At 41.4% G+C, this 18,792-nt stretch overlaps 2 protein-coding genes and 1 long non-coding RNA gene across 5 annotated transcripts; 2 read left to right on the top strand and 1 right to left on the bottom strand.

Moving 5' to 3' along the window:
- The first annotated feature begins 143 nt into the window (after window positions 1–143).
- Window positions 144–4,159, top strand: LOC306833281. Its single transcript, XR_013780330.1, has 4 exons — window positions 144–367; window positions 903–1,032; window positions 1,146–1,209; window positions 4,074–4,159. It is a non-coding gene; the product is annotated as an uncharacterized lncRNA (long non-coding RNA).
- klhl6 (kelch-like family member 6) lies at window positions 375–7,531 on the bottom strand. The gene is made up of 7 exons (XM_079358423.1): window positions 7,105–7,531; window positions 6,859–7,024; window positions 4,524–4,973; window positions 4,071–4,308; window positions 3,030–3,232; window positions 2,228–2,441; window positions 375–1,242 (listed from the first exon to the last, which is right to left on the bottom strand). Exons 1-7 carry the CDS (start codon window positions 7,356–7,358, stop codon window positions 947–949), a joined length of 1,821 nt encoding a protein of 606 aa, XP_079214549.1. The 5' UTR covers window positions 7,359–7,531; the 3' UTR covers window positions 375–946.
- LOC306833269 (immunoglobulin superfamily member 3-like) lies at window positions 4,909–16,736 on the top strand. Of its 3 annotated transcripts, XM_079358420.1 has the most exons (11): window positions 4,943–4,987; window positions 8,275–8,317; window positions 9,368–9,541; window positions 10,308–10,679; window positions 10,782–11,198; window positions 11,310–11,708; window positions 11,784–12,149; window positions 14,017–14,370; window positions 14,453–14,845; window positions 15,252–15,644; window positions 15,740–16,736. In XM_079358420.1, the coding sequence occupies exons 3-11, from the start codon at window positions 9,472–9,474 to the stop codon at window positions 15,937–15,939; spliced, it is 2,964 nt and encodes a 987-aa protein (XP_079214546.1). In that variant the 5' UTR covers window positions 4,943–4,987; window positions 8,275–8,317; window positions 9,368–9,471; the 3' UTR covers window positions 15,940–16,736. The 3 variants fall into 3 exon arrangements, with proteins under 3 accessions (XP_079214548.1, XP_079214546.1, XP_079214547.1); XM_079358422.1 differs by lacking the exon at window positions 8,275–8,317 and having other exon boundaries at window positions 4,909–4,987; XM_079358421.1 differs by lacking the exons at window positions 4,943–4,987; window positions 8,275–8,317 and having other exon boundaries at window positions 9,156–9,541.
- Window positions 16,737–18,792: the final 2,056 nt, after the last annotated feature.

Here is an 18,792-nt window from a genome sequence, read left to right as displayed (position 1 = left end):
GCCTACTTTAGGGGTTTAGAAAATACCTTTTTTATGTTAACTTTTGGTTTCATATGCAGACATACTATTGAAATTAATAATCCTAGGCTATAGTGTAATTTTAAGCCAACTGTTCTTCTGCTCTCAGGTGCATCGCCTGAAAAGGTGAAGTTAGAAACAGGTTTTGTCTCATTGTTTTGCACTCATGGTACCTGCCGGTTATATTTATGTGCCTTTAATTTGAAATGTAACCGGAATCTCAACTTTAAAGGTTTTGACACGATGCCAAATCGTTTTGGTTGTGCGGGATGTCAATGAAATGTGCTAGAAGATACAGTATGCAGTCCTTGCGTCTCTCAGTTACAAACAATACATTATAATTTATTTAGTAAGTTGTTTTAAACACGTTTACAAAATGAAGGTAGTATTTAGGCTATCTTATGATTGTCTAAATGTCTTTAATAGTCTGCTATTACCACTTGATGGCAGTGTTGATGTGATGTTTGGGAATGGGAAAAAAAAAAACACTTGGGCTTTGTCTTCACATGAAAGTAGTGATTAGCCTATGTGTTGATGGGCATATTTTAAATGAATTATAAACGTGTTAATTTAGTCTGAGTATTGCTCCATTCGGTCAGGAATATTACACTATAGCATGTTTTTACATTCTGTTCATTGTGAAATCAACAGTGTATTTTTTGTGGGTTTTTTTAAGGTTAACACATCTTGTTGTTATTATTCATTCATTGAAGCTATATTTGATCTTGATCTTGAGAAATCATTGAGAACATGCACTGCTTTGCAATGATGTCGATGTTCCAATTCATACAATTTAAGTTAGGCAAAATCTAACATTGTTTGTTATTTGAAAGTGACACAAAATGAGCACACAACAACACTTTATCATGACGTTTCCTTTTCAGTTTTTCTATCAGCAACAGTCATTTCCTGTCGACAGAAACCTGCATCACTGGCAGTCTGGGGGTATGACTCTGTGTATGTGTGTGTAGGACTTCATGAGGGTCACACTGCCATGATGCGATACTCCCAAAGGTAAGACACACTCCTCGGTGAGGAGCCCTTGACCAACATCCCAGCACATCACTGTGGAGATGACTTGGTTTTTGTTATCTCGTCCACCAGTGATGAAGAGTTTGTTGTTACAGGCGGCGATGGCACAACTTGCTCTCTCCCCCAGACGAGTCACGAGAGACCAAGAGTCTGACAGAGGTGAGTAGCAGTACATGGCGTGCATGGCACCACCTGGGAGAGTGAGAGAATTTATAAAAACAATATTATCATGATGTAATAACAATATGTGCACAACCCTTTAGTACACAACATGTCAAACATAACATTTAACATTCTTCGGAGACTTCTTAAGACAATGCGTTTTGTAATCTGCTTTCGAAATGATTTGTTCATTTATTTCTATTTTTAGGCCACTGTATTTGTGCTTTTTTTTAGATCAGACAGTGAAGAGAGACAGGAAACGTGAGGAAGAGAAAGTGGGATACATTTTTAGGATAGCAGTATGATCTTGTGTAGTCAAATCCTTCTAGTCTTCTATCCACTCAAAGCGCTTTTACAATATATTCGTCCATGTGAAGAGGCTGCTTTGTAACGTGCCCGACTGTCCTAAAAGTACTATTCCAGTCAGATGCATTCATTCACATACCACTGGCCATACAGCGGGAGGAATATGGGGTGCGGTGTTTTGCCCAACAACATTTTCAGATGCGACTGGGCATCAAACCACCAACCTTCCGGCTCAAAAGCCTCCGAGCTCCTACCATTAGGCTAAACTAGTGCCGACATGATTGTGTTTTTGAAAAAGGCAGACACATAAAATAAAAAAAACCAACAAAAAAAAACCGATGTGAAGCCATCAACTAACAGTTTTGAAATGGAGGGCTGCTAGCCTCGCAGTTATTATGTGTGCCCCATGTACAGAGCCTATAGTCCTCATCACAGCGGCCACAGGTTCGAATCCGACCTCGGCCCTTTGCATAATGTCAACCCCGACTATCTCCTCCCAACAATTCCTGTCTCTCTTCAGCTATCCTGTTCAATAAAGGCCTCCTGTAAAACTATCAATTTATAAAGAAGAATTTTGATCCATAACTTCAGTAAAGTGAACAAATCTGCATGATTTAAATTAGTATATGTCCCTAAACAGAGTTAAAACACAGACGCTTCTTAAAAAACAACTATCAAGCGAATGATAAATGCACCACCCCTAACTTACCAACGATGTAGATGCAGTCCTTGAATGTTACTGCATTAGTGCATTTGGTGTCAATGGGAATGGGGGCCCGCAGTTCCCAGCAGTCTGTCCCAGGCTCCCAGCACTGGACCTGATCGGTAGCCAGTTTTCCATTGGGCCCTCCACCAATCACATAGATCCATCTGTCATAGCTAGCTGCAGCAAAGGAACTAACAGCTACTGCTAGCGGTGTCACCTGGAAGTGGAGACAAAAGGAGGAACTAAAGTTTGTGGAGTTGTATTTATCTAGAGAGGGCAGAGGAGTTTAGTAAAAGGGATTTGGGTGCAGTAGAAAAAGCTGCATGGTTTTATTCATCATTCAGACAGTTTATACTAACAAGTCAGCAAAAAGGGGCTTATTCCCACATACTTGGACAAAAATTTAATTGGTATGTACTATGTATATGTATTAATATGTACATTTAGTTTACTTGTTCTCATGGCCTTCTTGGTAAAAGGAAGTTTCATATGTATTCTCTGGGGAGCTCTGTTTTTCACCTTCTTTCATTTGGTTTCAGCATCTTATGGAGATTTTTTTTTTACTCAAACTAGCCGTCTGTTATAGTTGGAAACAATGCTTGGGAGAGCAGTGAGAAGCAAACTGTTTAGTGTCAGCCCTAACACTTAAAAACTGAACTGAAAGCGAAAGGTAAAGCACAGGCAGGGAATTATTCACTCCAACCATCACCATTCATCACATGCCATATCTGTTATCAGTAACAGGGAGAATTTAGTGGAAAGTCCCTCATTAGCACAACTGTCATTTTTTTGAAGATAAATTTACCTGTGTCCAGCGATTGTGAAACGGATCATAGGCCTCCACGCTTGCGAGTCTCTGAGCACCATCAAAACCACCTAGCGCGTAAACCTTCCCCCCGTGAACAGCCATCTTGTGTCTCCAGCGCGCTTTGTTCAGGGACTCGATCTGGATCCACTTGTCAAGGGCGCCGTTATATTTCCAGACATCATGCTGTGTCTCCTTACCGCCTGCAACATCAGGATAAGAACTGTTACAGACTAGCTTTTACCATAAACATCAGTGTGTCACTATAGCTTAAATAAATATATCCTCTAGTCTAGGGGTGTCCAAAGTGCGGCCCGGGGGCCATTTGTGACCCTTGAGTGGATTTTTTGTGGCCCTTGACTTCAAATCGAAGAATCAGAAGATTTTGGCCCCAGGCCTCATCAGATGGCATATTTCGTTCTTTTTTTCTTTTTCATGTTAGCGAGGGAGACCTATAAAAGCCTGACTATTCTTTCCAAAAAATGAGAACACAACAGTTTCCCACTGCAATTAGTTATTGTGTATTTACATTATTTTTTGAAGAGGTGAAAATACAAAAAGTTCCTTCCAATATTTAAAAAACAAACAAAAAAACAAACCCTGTGGCCCGTGAGCCATTCTAACGCGACAATTTTGGCCCGCAAGAAAAAAAGTTTGGACACCACTGCTCTAGTCTATAGAAAGCCAAACACAGCCATCATTCGTACACAAGATGTTGATTCACATCACCCAGTTTGAACTTCACACCTTCAATGTTTTTTTAACAGTTAACGTGAGCATGAGGCGAAAGTATCAGTTACAGTTCCTGAGCTGGGAAACACCTAAAACCACGACACTTTTCAATGCAGATGATGTCACGTCTTCTCAGTCAAGTTGAACTGTAGCCTACTGACAACTTTAAGTGAAAGTACAGAACCATCTACAACTCTGCGAACACTAGAAAAACAAGGGAGCAACTTTGCAAAATGAGCAGACAAACAGTGGACGATGTTACTTTCACGTTTGATGAGACTTTGTGTGAATATTTGTTCCTTTTCTCACCAGATATGTACACTTCGTTGCGAAAGGTGATGCAAGCAAACTCCACCCATTTTTTGTTTTGGGATTCATCCACCATCTCTGTGAAAGGCAACCGGGCCACCTCGAGGCGGCTGCGCCTGAGGGGGTCCAAACAGGTGACAGTGGCGATGAAGCGTTCGTCTTTAGTGCAGCCTCCAATTATTAGAAACACCTCTGATAGAAAGTGCTGAATCCGGGGTTTGGTGCGTTCAGAGACCACCTATAAACACGGAACAAACATCCAACATACATTAAGGTCATTAAAAAACATCTAAGTATTGCTAATTAGGTGGCCACAATTCTCAAAGATTTATCTCCAATCCTTAAAAAAGTGTCTTTTTTTGTTGTATGAATAAACAATAAAAAGCTGTTTTATAAAATAACTACAAATATATGATTTTTTTTTTTTTTTTTTTTACTTCCAGGTGTACTGACCTCCTTGCCACACAGGTGATACATGCGAGCTTCCTGCAACAAAGGGAAAGCCTCACTGCAGCCACGAATCAGTTCATCCGACTCCACTTTGTCTACAAAGTACGCAGGCTCCAGTAATGGCAGTCGCACATGTAGAAGCAACCTGGCCAAAACAGGAGCGCGTTCATCCTGCTGGGCTCTCACCCAGCGCATGAGGGCCTCGAAAACACACTCCTCACGCTCCACATCCAGGCGGTCCCTCTGCAGGATGATCTCCAGAGACTCAGCGGGCAGCTCCAGGAAGTCCTGCTGCTCGATCACCTGGGAGAACCTCGAAGTGATGTAGTCCTGAGCCCTGCTCTTCAGGGATGGCAGGGCGTGGCTTTCAGCAAGATTCAGAATTCCAACGCAACTCTCAAGGTGTAGAGACTGACTCAGGAAGCCAGCACATGCCTCCACCACACGCATGAACTACAAGTCACAGGGTGAGAATGTGAAATAATGATATTACTCTGAAGCTGGAAATGGATTCAGCACTCTTCTGTACACACAGTGTTGGATAATCAGATGAAAGCATGCAAGCTTGAGTCAACATATCATACGACACTGTGTCATATAATCCCATCAGTAATAAGATAAAGGAGATGATGATTACTGGAGTCGACTGTTAGACTCCAGAGCTCTAAGATTAAATAAATGTTTAAAGACTAAAAAACAAGAGGACAGGGCTTTTTAAAAGTGTGTGATACGACTACATTTATGTTCCTTAACATTTTGTGGCCGTTCTTTGTTTAGTTTATTTATTTTAGCACATGTCCATAAAATAAAAATGGTGCAAGGAGGGAACAAAGCCTGATACACCTGTATACAAGAGTTCCACCCCTTTCAATAATTACAAACAATTTATATTTACATGGCTAACAAATAAACGTGAAAAGTACGGAGATAGAGTACTAACATAATCAATGACACATGAATAGAAAAGGAAATAGAAAAAGGCAAAGGAGCTAAGGTACAAAATAGTCGTTAAGTGGAAGACAATGGGAACAAAATAGTGATCAGTTGTTGCACTTTACTGCTAGCAAACGTTAGTGCTTGTGTTACTACTATTCTCAGTGGAGCTCAATAATCAGTTTTCCACACTTTAAAAAAAAAACACTCCAGTGGTCGTGTTATTCTTTTCTCTTCATCAGAACACACCTTTAAAACTCTTAAAGTTGTCATGGGCCATTAAAAAAAGCAAAACATTGAGGCCTCAACTGTTCTAAAAAAAAGTGAGAAAACGAATATTTGATGTTCTTTTATGTTGGCATTCTGAATTTGTTTCATTAATCATTAACACACATTTCCATTAATTGGATGAGTAAGCACTTTGTAACTCTCTTTACATAGTGCTGTATATTGAGCATAAAGACATGCCTTCTCATGCATATCCTCAAACGGAAACACAAGTGTTTAATCTGCCCGTAGATCTAACCTCAATCCTAAACTGTGTAGCAGTTGAAAAAGTGCGACCACTCACGAAGCTTGAAGCTTTTGTATCTTTCAAATCTAAACCATAAACTGTTTGTGAGAAAAAACAGAAGTCAACACCGGCCTCATCCGCTGTTTGGCACAGCTGTGGAGTTAATTTAAGTCTTATGGAAAACTGATCCTGAGTGTAAACAACTGGGCAACTTTCACTTCCCTTTTCGAGCGACTCATCTCATCGTACACGGTGACATGTTTGTTCCACTGAGCGGGGACATGTTGAAATAAAGTTTAACGTGACAACCTGGTCGAAGTGTTTGACAGAAATAATCACTCGTACTTTTGGGTGATTTCTTTGCCTTCGCGACATGTTGTTCTGGAATTTAAATAAATCTGTGTTTTTCACTCTTGATGCTTCTGATGCTGATTCTGCAACAGAGCGTTGCCTTTGAACGTGCCTTCGATGCGCCACTCGTGTCAACGGCCTTCAAATCTTTCTTAATGGCAGGAATTACAATGATTGTCACCCAGATTACAGAAAACTCAAACTTGCGGTTTAAGGGGGAATTCAGGACTCAAGTTGAGTTGTGTACACTCACTGATGAATCACTCGATCATTAGTCACAAGTTATAAAAAAAAATGTTTTAAGAAAATGTCAAAAAAAATCAGCTACTAGGACATCATGGTTTTATGATATTTTAGTCTTTAATTATATATAAAAACACCTAAATCAGATTTTTTAATTAAATAAATCCTTTAAAGAACATTTAGAAAATATTTTAATTGTTGCTTCTAATGTGCTCATGATTTACAATGAACTCTGTTTGTACCAGTAGAGGATATCAGTGAACTCATTTTCTTGCAATTTCATTGAAGTCATTTTACCTGGAATTGACTGGCAGCTTCTAGTATTTTCTGCACATTGGAGTGTGTCAGGAGGGCTTTGCTGGTGTAGGTGTACTCCAGGAGAGTGCGCATCGTCCCACTGTCCACTCCCTTTATGTCCACACTCTCCTCATGACTCTCCCTCAGGCCACTGCAGAACATCGCCCTACGCACAAAAAGTCTTCAATCAACAACCGTAATAAGTCAGAAATTAAACGAGGAAGTACTTCTGAAAAAGTGTTTTACCTGAAGTAGTGACTGGCTGCAGCCAGTATGGCTCGATGGCAGGCGAAGTCATGTCCCTGAACACACAGTACAACATCAGTGAGCTCTCTGTTCACTCTGAGGGTCTCCATCCCTCTCTGCAGCTCCACAGGGAGACCTCCATCCTCCCAGGGAAACTCGCTCGAGGCCGTCTGGCTGTCTTTCTCCTCTGGGCTGGAGTTGTCTCCAAGAAGTGCTAGGGGACAGTCTGTGGTCCTCTCCAGTGAGTCACTCATCTCTTACGCCAGAAGCTCTTCAGATGCTCGCTCTTTTCCGAAGAACAGCGTGCGGCTACTTCTGGTGCACCTGCACCGGAACGAGGCTCCCTGTGGTTTACGCTCGCAACAGTTCTGTCGCTGCGAGATGTGGATCTGTTTTTTCCTGTGCTCTTCATACTTCCTATTCCTGTGCAGAGAGGAACATACGTATGAAGCAACACTCATTTCGAGACACTTCCTCTTCTTTGGCTGCATTCATTTCTCCTGAGTTACAGTTTGTTTTTTTTTCCCTCTGAAGCTGAACCGTTAGTCCCTAACACGAGCGCTCCTAAAGAAGAGAATACCGCAAATAACACACGGCATCTTTTCAAGTGTGACTGAGGTATTAAATCATCATCATGCCTTTAAAAAGCTGACTTTAGTGATGAGTCCATGAATCTGCGACCCAGATGAAACTGTCAGCTCACTTTCTTATTGAGACATTTAAGTCAGAACAACGGATCATAATCTTGAGATAGTGACTTGGAGATCCTCGTACCTGACCTGTGGCCCTTTAAAGTGATCCAGTGTCTTCTCTTGACCCCCTTCTCACAGGCTGCTGATGTGCCTCCCATCTCAGGTTGTGTCACTGAACAGGTTTAGAGGCTGAGAAGATGCCACAGTAGGAAAAACAACAACAACAAAAAAAACAACCTTTTTGCTGCTTTTTTTTGGGCATATTTGAATTTAGTGTTGTAGTTACACTACTGTTCCTCAATGTATTATACATAAGACACTTGCATAAATACTTATTTTTTATTTACTCTTGAATAAATACATATTGCACAGTATATCATTATTATATAAAACACTGTAAATCTGAAGGATTACCTCATTTATTGTATTTAATCATCATGCAGTCATAACAGTAAAGTTTACACTTCTTTGCTGCCAGATTTGCACTGAAGGATTTCCTCTGCAGATTTCTACATGACAGGGTAACGTGTTTTTGTTATTCACTCTAAATGTGGTGGCCGCAACAATCTTCATCTTCTGTCTGACTTTTTCAGTGTAAGAGTTCACTTCTCTCCTTTTGTTTACCTCTAAGTCTGCCTCAGTGCTACAGGAACATGAAGTGTCCTCAGGGACAAATAAAGGCTTATCTTATCCCAGCTTATCTTCGCTCGTTTGCCCCTTTCAAAACAATAACAAAAAAATAAAAAGACAACACGAGAGACAAAAATAGAATCAAAGCAGCAATTTGACCTACCTGTGTCCTGACAAACACCACCGAGAATTTCAAGTTGTTGGTAAGATGATTCATTGTATCCCCCCTGCACTATTTACTCAACCTTTCTTTATAGGCCTATGGAAATCCCATCCATGGCAAACATGCATGTTTTAATTTTCTCCACAAGGAGGCACTGTTGCCTCATAGCTGGACAGAGATACTCTAACACAGTGGTGTCCAAACTTTTTTTCTTGCGGGCCAAAATTGTCGTGTTAGAATCGCTCACGGGCCACAGGGTTTTTTTGTTTGTTTTTTTTAAATATTGGAAGGAACTTTTTGTAATGTAAATACACAATAACTAATTGCAGTGGGAAACTGTTGTGTTCTAATTTTTTGGAAAGAATAGTCAGGCTTTTATAGGTCTCCCTCGCTAACATGAAAAAGAAAAAAAGAACGAAATATGCCATCTGATGAGGCCTGGGGCCAAAATCTTCTGATTCTTCGATTCGAAGTCAAGGGCCACAAATAATCCACTCACCCCTGCTCTAACATGATTTAACGACAAGCAAACTATCTCTATTGACCAAATGGATCAACAATGGACCCCAACCACCCAACCCAAGCGTTTTTTAAAACCCAGGTTTTTTTTTAATTCAGATGAATCAATCAAGATGTTCTGTGTGAGATGATGTTCTTTTTTTATGTGAATCTGCTGGAATTAACATTTAATATATGTAAATGACAGTCTTGAGGTTTGATAATGTGTGTGCAATATGCACAGCATTTTTCAGACTTCCTCTTTGTGAAACAACAACAGGAAACATAAACCACGTCGTCTGTCTGGCAGATAAAAGCTGACTGAGAGCTGTTTGGTCACATCTGCTCTGCTGTGAACACTGTCACATCTGAAGCAGGTTCAGGATGAGGAGATCCCTGCAGTCCCTGTGGAGGGCCAATTTACTCCTCTGTCTTGGACTTTTTCTACACTGTGGTGAGTGGTACATTGAATTACTGCAGATGGATTCCATTGAGCAGTTGAAAGATCACGCTGACAAGAAATCTAGTAAAATACTCTGCACTCCTGTCGCTGAATACAGGTCACATTTTGGTTTAAAAAGCAAGAGACCTTATGACAGTAGATGTGATGCTCAGGGATTTGAAGATGAAACACTTTTTCAAATTCTCCTCTGTCTGTCTATTCAATCACAAAAAATGGTTGAAAAGGGACTTTATTTTTGTTTTTATTACATATATCAAAATACAATTTGTAGTTTTGATAGATAGATAGATAGATAGATAGATACTTTATTGATCCCGAGGGAAATTCAATTTTGTGAGACTTAACAGTTTTTGCAGAGCCTTTGTGTAATTGCATTTTATGATTTAAAATTGATTGTTCACATTATGCAATTATCTCCCCCTTTTATGATTTAATTGTGGAAGACTAACACATGGCAAATCACTTTTCATGAGATTGTAAAAGCGTCATAATTGCTTCTTTTCTTTTGGGAGAAAATCAATAGTTCTTCTTGAACAGACTTTTTCACTTATTCACACACACAATACGAATCCTCACGGAGGCTAAAAAAAATAAATGAATGCACTGTTGAAAGTGTCTTTTTCTTTCATTGTTGCCATTCATTTTGAATCAAACCGAGGTTTGCAAAGTTTAGTCCCTGGAGTGTAGAATCTTTATTAATTAAAACAGACACCTAAAGTTGCTATTTTAATTTGACTGTAATTTTTTTTTCTCTCAGGAGAAGCCGCAGTGAACACCGAAGCACAAATTGGGCCTCTGTATCGTGTGGTGGGCACAAAGCTCTCCATCTCCTGCACTGTGAGTGGCTTCACCAGCGCCACCACTAAAAAGCATTTTGAATTCCGTGTCAAGAAGCCAGGGAAACCAAATGTGGAAAACATCATCAGCTCCAGTGACCCGGACTTCAGCTATTCCTCGTATAAGCGTCTTGTGGTGAAACAGCAAATCGCTCTGAAACATGTGTCTCCAAACTCAGTCGTGTTTGAGATACACAGCCTGCAGAAGAGTGATGAAGGGGATTATGAATGCTCAGTGATTAATACAGAATATGTTTTTTCTGGCACCTACAGTGCTTCAACATCAGTGAAAGGTACCCAGTCTCCATTTTGACCTGAAATACAACCTTTTCAATGTTACTGCAAATATGTATGACTTTCATCTCTGTTTTTCTATTTCTGGTGCGGCTCGGTAGTGATTGACGACTCCCTGAGTGTTTCATCACCTGCCTCCACCTTAGAGAGTTTTAATGAGGGTGATGCTTTCACTTCGACATGCCAAGCCTCCAGCAACACCGTCCAGCACACCCACCTGTCTCTCACCTGGTTTCTGCTTAGAGAGAATGAGGACAACGCTCGGCCCATCATTTCTGTGGACAGGTATTTCACCCTGAGACCCGGCCAGGGCTACGAGGGGCGTTACCAAACTGGACTCATAAGGTTAGATAAGATAGGAGATGTCATGTACAAGCTTAGTATGGATCAGCTCGAGCTGTCAGACCAGGGAAGTGTCTTCTGCCAGGCCCATGAGTGGATACAAGATCCTGACCGCTCCTGGTACCGCATCACACAGAAGGACGCACAGGAAACTGTCTTACATGTCAAAGCCAGAGGTTAGAAGCTACTTAGTAAAATTTAAAATTCATAGGCTGACACTTTGCTGTTTGCTTTGCTTCTGTGGCTTCTTCACAGGATATGTCTTTGTCGCTCTGTGCTTTTTTCAGAGGTGTTGCCAGACGCGTCGCCTGTGGCGGTGAGAATCTCCCTGCAGCCTGCAGCTCTGCAGGTCGGCCAGTCGCTGACGATAAACTGCAACGTAAACACGCAGAGCTCAGAAGAAAAGTTCTTCTCTGTGGCCTGGTCCAGAGGGGGTGTCGAGCTGGCACGCATCGGACCCACAGGCGTTCTCTCTGTGGGGCCCGAGTACAGCGTGCGGGAGGAAGAGCTCAGAGTGGCCCGCGTCAGCAACAAAGATTTCCGTCTTCGATTGCAGCCTGTTAGAATAGAAGACCAGGGAGAGTATACCTGCAGAGCATGGCCTCAGCAAAGAGGCCAAGATGGTGCTTTTATACAAGGAGCTGCTCAGGACTCCAATCCACAGAGGATCGTCATCTCAGCCACAGGTCAGTCAGCGAGGGAACCCTCAAAATAAAGCTTTGTTTCTATTAATCGGCTCATGTGTCCTTGTGTCATTACAGAAAGTGGGCTCTCCCTGGAAATGCAAAATGAAACAAGTGTGAACGAAGGTGATGGGCTGAAGCTCACCTGCAAAGTACATGGCTCCAAAGGACAGCTCTCCATCACCTGGCAACACAAACCGACAGCCACATCAAATGCAGCCTTCGCCACTCTCATCAGCTTGAGTCAGGAGGGTGTGGTAACGGAGAAGTTGGAAAGTCGGACACTAAAGGCAACGCGTCCAGCAACAGACACCTTCACCTTAGAGCTGGATGAAGCCAAACCTTCGGATTCTGGTGTTTATCAGTGCGCCGTGTCGGAATGGGAAAACAATCGCAAGACCAACAGCCGCTCACAGACGGCCACAGTGACGGTGCTTCCTGCCGGTAAGATGTGTCTCCATCTGTCTTTGTTTTTTGTACAAACATTGAAGATAAATGATGTAACAGGCCTACTTGCACAACATTTTTCTCTTACCTCGTATAAGAATCTAAAACACAAGGATGGAATACAGATGTCGGCCAGTCTGCTAATTTTTTGTGACCATCTGTTCATGAATCCGTCAAACACTTAAAGCAACTGTGAGGAGTTTTCATCTGGTTTTGAAACAGACTGTAGCTGCCACTTGGGCTTCTACATTACGATCAAAAGCAAATTAGACAATCAAGAAGAACATTTGTTTTTCTTTTCTTTTCTTCTTTTTTTTTTCCTACGTGTAACCCCTGGAAACGGGTTGGTTTCCTGTGAAGTGATATACTGTGCACTTAACAGAAGTGCCTTAAGCCTTTATTGCAACTTTGCCGAAGCACCTCCAACCAAGTTTCACAGTCAACACACCTCTGTACTTTTACCATAGACTGTACATAGATGGACGTACTCTCAGTGATTTCACCTTTTGCTTTTTTTGGAGCGATCTTTTGAAGCCCGTCGACTGCACACGTTAGAACTCTTGTTTCACACTAACTTTCAGTCAACGTTGTGACAGGCAAAGAGTTGGAGCTGAGGCTTTAGCTTCCCCCTGACAAACAGCTACCATGCCCCTGGTCAACCATATCCAACCATAAACATCAGTGTTGTGAAAAACTCCTTCATAACAACAACACAACAGCGAAAGTCGGGGCTTGACTCATACATTGCATTTGCGATGGCGTAATATTGGTGTCCCCATGTGTTATTTCATAAGCTTTAAAGCGTCACTGATGTAATGGAGACACAAAGTTTAAACAAGCAGCGAGACTAAAAACATACCTCTGCGTCCTCATCGCTGTGCCAGAATTCATTCAAGCCAAAAAAACTCATTTCAACCAACCTAAATTCAGCACGCATTCTACCAGAAAAGATTTCTCACTGTTTGGACAACCGTTTTGATCCCTTGGTGGTGCAAACAACAAACAATCATCTGCATGCAAGAAATATCACCCTGGTTAATGCACGCCGAAAAAATACTGAGTGCATTAATGCTCCAGAGAGGAGGAAGCTTTTACATTTCAGCTCGGGCTCATGTGCCACCTCGGGTAACAGTCTTTAGTCTACACTCAAGACTTTCAAAACCAAACGGCAGATTGCCATGACATTTGCGAAAGCATGCCTCAAAGACGAGAATAGTTTTTGATTAGATTCCGGAAAAACTTTGAGCCCGACGAGTAAAGCTGTAAGAAAACTAGATTCTTTTCAGGATCTTTTTATTTTATTTGGATGTATTGAATACTTTAGTGTTGTAGGGTTTTATACATAGTGCAGGGTTCACTCCCAGGGTGAACGGCTTCGAGAGTGTGTTTCTGTCCTTATATTTGAATGTTATGATAATGTCGTGGCATTCAGTGTCTTATTACTCATCTGACTCGGTCCTGTTCATGTGTAAGTTGTGTTTTCTGACCAAAAAAACCCTGTCCTGCTTATTTCTGACCGTCAAATCTTTCACTCGCTGTGAATCTTTGACGAAGAAGATAAACAAAGTCTGTTTTTCTTCGTTAATGTCGTCATCTGAAACCTTCCCTAAAATACATGATCTTCTTCCTGATGGTCTTGTTTGCTTTTGTGGCTCTTAAAGAAACGTCAGTATTCTTTTCATTCCGTTTTATAAACACTTAAAAACTCCTCACATGGGCTTTGAGGTTTCACTGTTCTATTTATTTTGGAGCTAAAGCTATTGAATGTGAGGGAAACAGAGAAGTGCAAAAAAACTTCAGTAATGCTTTTCCGCTGTGATGTTTCTGTTATCACCAACTTCTCTTTTTTCCGTTTATGTTTCAGATTCATTTGTGAAAGTGAACCTTATAAGTCGCAACACTATTGTGACTATAGGAGAGACTGTGGTGTTGATGTGCCGGGTCCGAGGCGTGCGTGGACCCGCAACAGTGACTTGGAGCTTACAGCGTGCCTCCAGCATAGATAACATCCTGACCGTGTATTCGAATGGTGCCATCAGCTGGTCGGCAGACCAGCACCGTTACCAGCTGAACGTAGAGAAGACAGGGAACGGGTTCACTCACCATCTTCTCATCAGGGGGGCGAGCCACAGGGAGGCAGGAATATACGCGTGTAGCGTGTCGTACAATGCCTACAAGACTCCATCGAACCCGTTGGCGGTGCAGGTACATAACCCAGGTACGATACTGCTGAGATTCATGAGGCTACTTCAGTTTTGGTTTTATTTTGTATATGACTAACTCGTCTTCCCTACTTCTAGTGAGCAGCCTTGTCTTGACCTCATCAGAGGCCTTGAGAACTGACATCGACCGCAACATTGAAATGAAATGCTCAGTCACCTCAGAAGCCTCTGATTCGTCTCGCTACTCTGTCACTTGGCTGCATGCACAAGAAGCAGAGAGAAAAATCATTGTTAGCTCAGACCAGGATGCTACAGTCAAGTTTGGATCCCTGATAGACCCGAGCCAGAGAGAAAGAATCAGCGTGAAGCGTACAAAAGGCCCGAGTTTTGAATTACATATCCGGCAGGCTTGGATCTCAGACAATGGCGTGTACTCGTGTGAGGTGGTGGAGTGGCTTCAAGATCCTGATGGTGAATGGTATCAGCTGCCATCAGTGTCAAGCACTACAAATCTAACAGTAATTGAGCCAGGTAAAGATTTTTGATGTCTTTATTACATATACAGATACAGGGCCAAGGTGTTATAATTATTATAAATATGTTGTCATATATAGCACCTAGAGGTGACATTTTATAGGATGCTGTTTGACGAAGTATTAATGTTGCGAAAATTTCTTACGAATTCAAATTGGAAGTTGACCATAAGTTGAGCATCACATGATGCTGTGTGCGTGTCATTTTGCACGTTGATGCTTCTCAACCACATCTGCAAATTGACCTCAGAATAATGACCACTTCTCCGTTTGCTCTAACACATGTTGCACATACACAGATGGCGTTGAGGTTCAACTTTGGGTCCCATGACTTGTTGCCTTGTTGATGTAACATTCAATATGCGTTTTTTTGTTGTTGTTTTTTTTCTTTTTTTTCTTCACAGAACAAAAACTGTCAGTGGTTACGGAAGACTTGGAGTTAAATACGAGCATGTCTCAGGATTTCACCATCCCCTGTAATATCACCACACAATCCAGTGGTCAGTCTGGCTTCCAGGTCACATGGTTTCGGCAGATTGAGACAGAAAGGAAACCGCGCCCTGTACTCACAGTTTACCGGAACTCCACCCTAAAACACTGGTTTGGGAAAGGAAAACAGCAGAGATACGACCACCCTGTACCCAACCAGTTTAGCCTTACAGTGTTGAAGCCAGCTCCTGAAGATAGCGGCCAGTATTTCTGTGAGGTAGAAGAGTGGCTGCCATCACTGTCTCGTGGGTGGAGGAAGGTCGCAGTGAAAAAATCTGGGATTTTGACTGTTTACGTCTATCCAGAAGGTAAGAACATCCTACTGTACTGTAGTTTCTCTATGCAAATGTGTATTACACACTTATCTTTTTAAATGACATCATTAATGGGTCTTCTTTTGCAGGAGATGTTAAAGCCTCCTCTGAACCTGAATGCAATTTGTGGAGCTGGATCGCGATTCTTGGGGCTATCATTATCTGCACACTGGTGGTCATATTGCTACTGGGGGTGATGATATGCAGGCGCAAAGCCTCAGGCGGAAAGAAGACAGACATGTGGGCAGAGCAACATCCTCTGAAAACCAAACCCAGTGCAGACGACTAGACTTCAGAGACAAGGGGAGAAGAGAGCATGAAAGAAGAGGCACTCATAGGCCTCATTTTTATTCGCCCTGTAATATACAACATGATTATTTTTTAAACATAATGTATTTCCAATGTAAATATTCTACTTCATTTTCATTTAAAGTCCAATCAGACTGGCTTAAATTGCTCTATTGATAATAACTCCATGAAAAATAGATTCCTATGTTTTAGCTCTCAGTGCAGCTCGGGAATAATCAAGCCTTTATGAATTAAAGAAATTCATTAAGCCCTTAAAATTAAACCACCACATTTTATTTCTTTTTTTTTTTTTCTTGTTTTTTCTCTGTTAAAACTCCTTTGCATAATCACCAGCTTCTCACTGCCAGCGGTGGACAGTCGAGCTCGGCGTCAGATCAACTTTGGGGCTTTACAGTGCACCTGCAGTACAAAGCAACACACTCTGACTGACAGATCACTTTTTTTTTTTTTAACGTAGCAACATGCCAGGCAGCTGGTCTTTGATGGTGAAGAGTCAGAGTGCTGCACATGTCGATGAGCAGCTAAGCACGAAATGTGGTAAGATTTGTAACTTCTCGTGAATCAACCAGGAAGTGTTCTTTGGTTTATGCAAGAGCACAAGAGGAATGTGTGGTCTGCAGAGATGCTGGCTTTTATAATACATGAAATTTGAGTCATGGTACTGTTTAGAGGGTCAGAGAAAAGGAGTAGAAAGACTATGTATTCAACTAATATTTGTTTTCTTTGTTTCATGCATGTTATTTTGTAAAATTGGGTAAATAAATGATGTTTAGAAGAGTATGTGCTTACTGAACGGGCGTTTGTGCATTTACATTCAACATAGGACAGTTTTCAGTGCATTGGTTGCACACCAAATACATTTGGTTTAAACCTCGACAGCAATGTGAGCTAAGAGACCACACTGACCGAGGCAAAGACAAACCCCAGACCAGAGTGCTCCGAGACCGAGGCAAAACTAAGACATTTAGGGATCAAGCCCGAGTCAAGATTAAGGCCATCAACATCGGTGAAAAATCGTCATCTCGTGTTCAGGGAGCGTGTCACTCACTTAGGCTGTAACAGTGGGGAAAGCTGTGGCCATAACTGAGGGATACAAAATCTAATTATTAACGAACTGAATTTATTGCGCTTCTTCTAATCACAGTGATGATGTGGTGCTCTTGACCCGTTTTCATTTAAAATCCAGAGTCTGCCCAGTCTGAGACCAAGACAAGACCAAGTCTAAAGGATTTAACTTCCACAAAGTGGTCTCCAGATCCCAATTTGGAGTACGACAACACCACTAAACAATGTAGTGTGTTTGATATTGATAGTACGAATTTCTGTGAATACGTTCAGTTTGGATACACTTTGTAGAGGTGACTTTGCTGTTAGCAGACTATGATCTATTTGGAGAAGCTATGACCATATTTGAAGAAAAGAATGTCTTTCAAGGTATTCTAAAAGTATAATGTTTGGCCTCAGTTGACAGTACAATGTTGAAGTGTTCCTCAAATAGAGGTTTGACATTCGAGTCAAGGAGATGTGTTTCTTCATACCATGTACAGAAGTATCTAAAGTGGGAAGGAATTTGTGACATCTGTTGAACAGTATATAAGGACTCTGCAACGACTAATAAAGTGTCTACCTTTCAGCCTGCACACAGTTTCAGTGTCGTCTGTCAGAGTAGAACCACGGCCGTGACATGCTGCATCTTTATCCAGTCTGTTGATAGATTCAGCTTTAGGGACAGTTATATTATTCAACCCATCAGATATATTACTTTTTGGGATCTTTAAGGTTTTCTACTTGAAATGGTTCAAAACCTTTTTTATACTTAGTTGTTTTCATAACTTTAAGACAACTTTCATTTTTTTTATGCTTACATTGTTTACTGAACACTTCTTTTAGACGGTATGCTTCATGTGGATGTATGGGAGATTCTGAATCTGAATTCCTTTCTTGACTGTGACATGTTTTGAGAAAAGTTTCACATTGTTTTAATGCAAGCCATTTCCATTGTTTTGTGATTTTACAAATCTGTGTGCAAGGGAGTGTGTTTCCGAATAAGTTTTTTTGAACTGTGTGTTTGTATTAGTTATGTTCATATTTCATTGCCGAGTGTTTATTTAAATCTTTAAGACACCCCTCTCAGCTCAACCCCAGCCAAGATACACTTCACTTCCACAATATATGATTGAAACAAATATATGTATGAGATCTCTGTCATACTGCAGGTGATGTTTTTGAACAGATGTTCATACTCAACAAATTTACATGTTGGAGAGCAATCAAATCAACACGAAGAGCGAGAAGAGTGTAGAGTCTCTCACTGTCTCACTGCATCAGCCCTATCAATGTTTAACGCCCCATCTGTGTGAGAGACAAGAATAGAATCCATTTCTTCCTGTCACTTTTAAGGGAAAGCGCCCAGACACCAGATACTCTGTACACTGAAACGCTCTTGTCTCATAAGTGCACACCTGTTCTGTACAACTTAGGGTACAACTTATACTGGTTTTCAAATTAATACACTGAGGAACTACAAAGCAGACTGTACTTTTCTCAGCTCAGGGAGATGATGTAGCACTGTCTTTTGTCTTGAATTATCCCAGCCCTTCACAGTCTGGTGGACCGGCCCCCTCTTAACTTTACTGTAATTCTACTCCCTTGTGTTTCCATGGCGATGCCTGTCAGGGCAAACAAAGAAACATTGAATTTGGGAGGCAAATCAATGCTTGTGTCAAATCAGTTCAGCGAGGACTAAATGTAACAGTGAGATACCAGAGTGCACACCAGCAGCCATGCTACAACTCCTTCGTCATGCTTTGTGTGTTTACAAAGTGTGAACATC

The sequence above is a fragment of the Symphodus melops genome (assembly GCF_947650265.1).
Source record: "Symphodus melops genome assembly, chromosome: 12".
Classification (NCBI taxonomy): domain Eukaryota; kingdom Metazoa; phylum Chordata; class Actinopteri; order Labriformes; family Labridae; genus Symphodus; species Symphodus melops.
The sequence above is the reverse complement of the archived record's forward strand: the minus strand, read 5'-3'. Positions and strand labels throughout refer to the sequence as shown.